General features: G+C 56.4%; 1 protein-coding gene across 1 annotated transcript; it reads right to left on the bottom strand.

The window, feature by feature from the left end:
• Positions 1 to 370: 370 nt before the first annotated feature.
• LOC120860024 (olfactory receptor 2S2-like) lies at positions 371 to 1,311 on the bottom strand (the record flags this gene model as incomplete). Its single annotated transcript, XM_040235884.1, has 1 exon — positions 371 to 1,311. A coding segment is annotated over one exon (936 nt), but the record flags the coding sequence as incomplete, so codon positions are not given.
• Positions 1,312 to 1,314: the final 3 nt, after the last annotated feature.

Consider the following 1,314-nt stretch of genomic DNA (forward strand, 5'->3'; position numbering starts at 1 on the left):
CTCTGGAGGGGGACACAGAAACCCACTTGAGTATTCTTGGCAGGAGAATGCCATGGACAAAGAAGCCTGGCAGGCTGGAGTCCATAGGTTCCCAAAGATTAGGACAGGACTCCCCATGGACAGAGGAGCCTGGTGGGCTGCAGTCCATGGGGTCGCTAAGAGTCGGACACGACTGATCGACTTCACTTTCACTTTTCACTTTCATGCATTGGAGAAGGAAATGGCAATCCACTCCAGTGTTCTTGCCTAGAGAATCCCAGGGATGGAGGAGCCCGCTGGGGTGCCATTTATGGGGTCACACAGAGTTGGACACGACAGAAGCGACTTAGCAGCAGTAGCAAAGTGACTCAGCACACAGACACCTGCCTGACGGACTTAGAGAACAACAGGAAAGCGGGCCATCTTCCTGGAGAGGAGATCTCCCCTCAGCAGAGCTACGGCAGCAGCTTTCACCTCTGCGTTCCTCAGGCTGTAGATGATGGGGTTCAGCGAGGGGGTCACGACCCCGTAGAACAATGCAAGAAGCTTGTCCAAGTAGAGGTCCTCGGCCTTGGGCTTGAAGTACATGAAGGAGATAGTCCCATAGAAAATCACCACCACTGTGAGGTGGGCAGAGCAGGTAGAGAAGGCTTTGTGCCGGCCGGCAGCAGAGGGCACCCTCAGGATGGCGGTGAGGATGAACACATAGGACAGGAAGATGAGCAGCAGCGGGGCCAGCGTTAGGACAGCTGAAGCCACCATTATTAGCAGTGCATTGAGAGTGATGTCCCCACAGGCTAGTTTCAGCACCGCCAAGATCTCACAGAAGAAGTGGTTGATGATATTGTGGCCACAGAAGGGGAGGCTCCAGGTGAGATTGGATTGGAGAAGGGAGTTGGCAAAGCCTGCCCCCCAGCTCAGCGCCACCATCCACACGCATGTCTGCCGGTTCATGAGCTCTGAGTAGCGAAGCGGCTGGCAGATGGCCACGTACCGGTCACACGCCATCATGGCCAAGAGCACGCACTCTGTGGAGCCCAGCGCCAGGGTCAGGTACATCTGCAGGGCACAGCCAGGGAAGGAGATGGTGCTTTGGGTTTCCAGGAAGTTGACCAGCATGAGAGGCACGAAGGAGGATGTGCCACAGATGTCCATGAGGGCGAGGTTGCTGAGGAAGAAGTACATGGGGGTGTGCAGGCGGGGGTCCAGCGTGTTCAGCCCGATGAGGAGGGCGTTCCCCAGCACGTTCATGGAGTAGATGCCCAGGCAGAGCACAAACAGGACCATCTCTAGGTTGTGGTGGTCGTGTAGCCCCAGCAGGACAAACTCTGTCAC

The sequence above is a fragment of the Oryx dammah genome, unplaced genomic scaffold (assembly GCF_014754425.2).
Source record: "Oryx dammah isolate SB20612 unplaced genomic scaffold, SCBI_Odam_1.1 HiC_scaffold_6192, whole genome shotgun sequence".
Taxonomy (NCBI): domain Eukaryota; kingdom Metazoa; phylum Chordata; class Mammalia; order Artiodactyla; family Bovidae; genus Oryx; species Oryx dammah.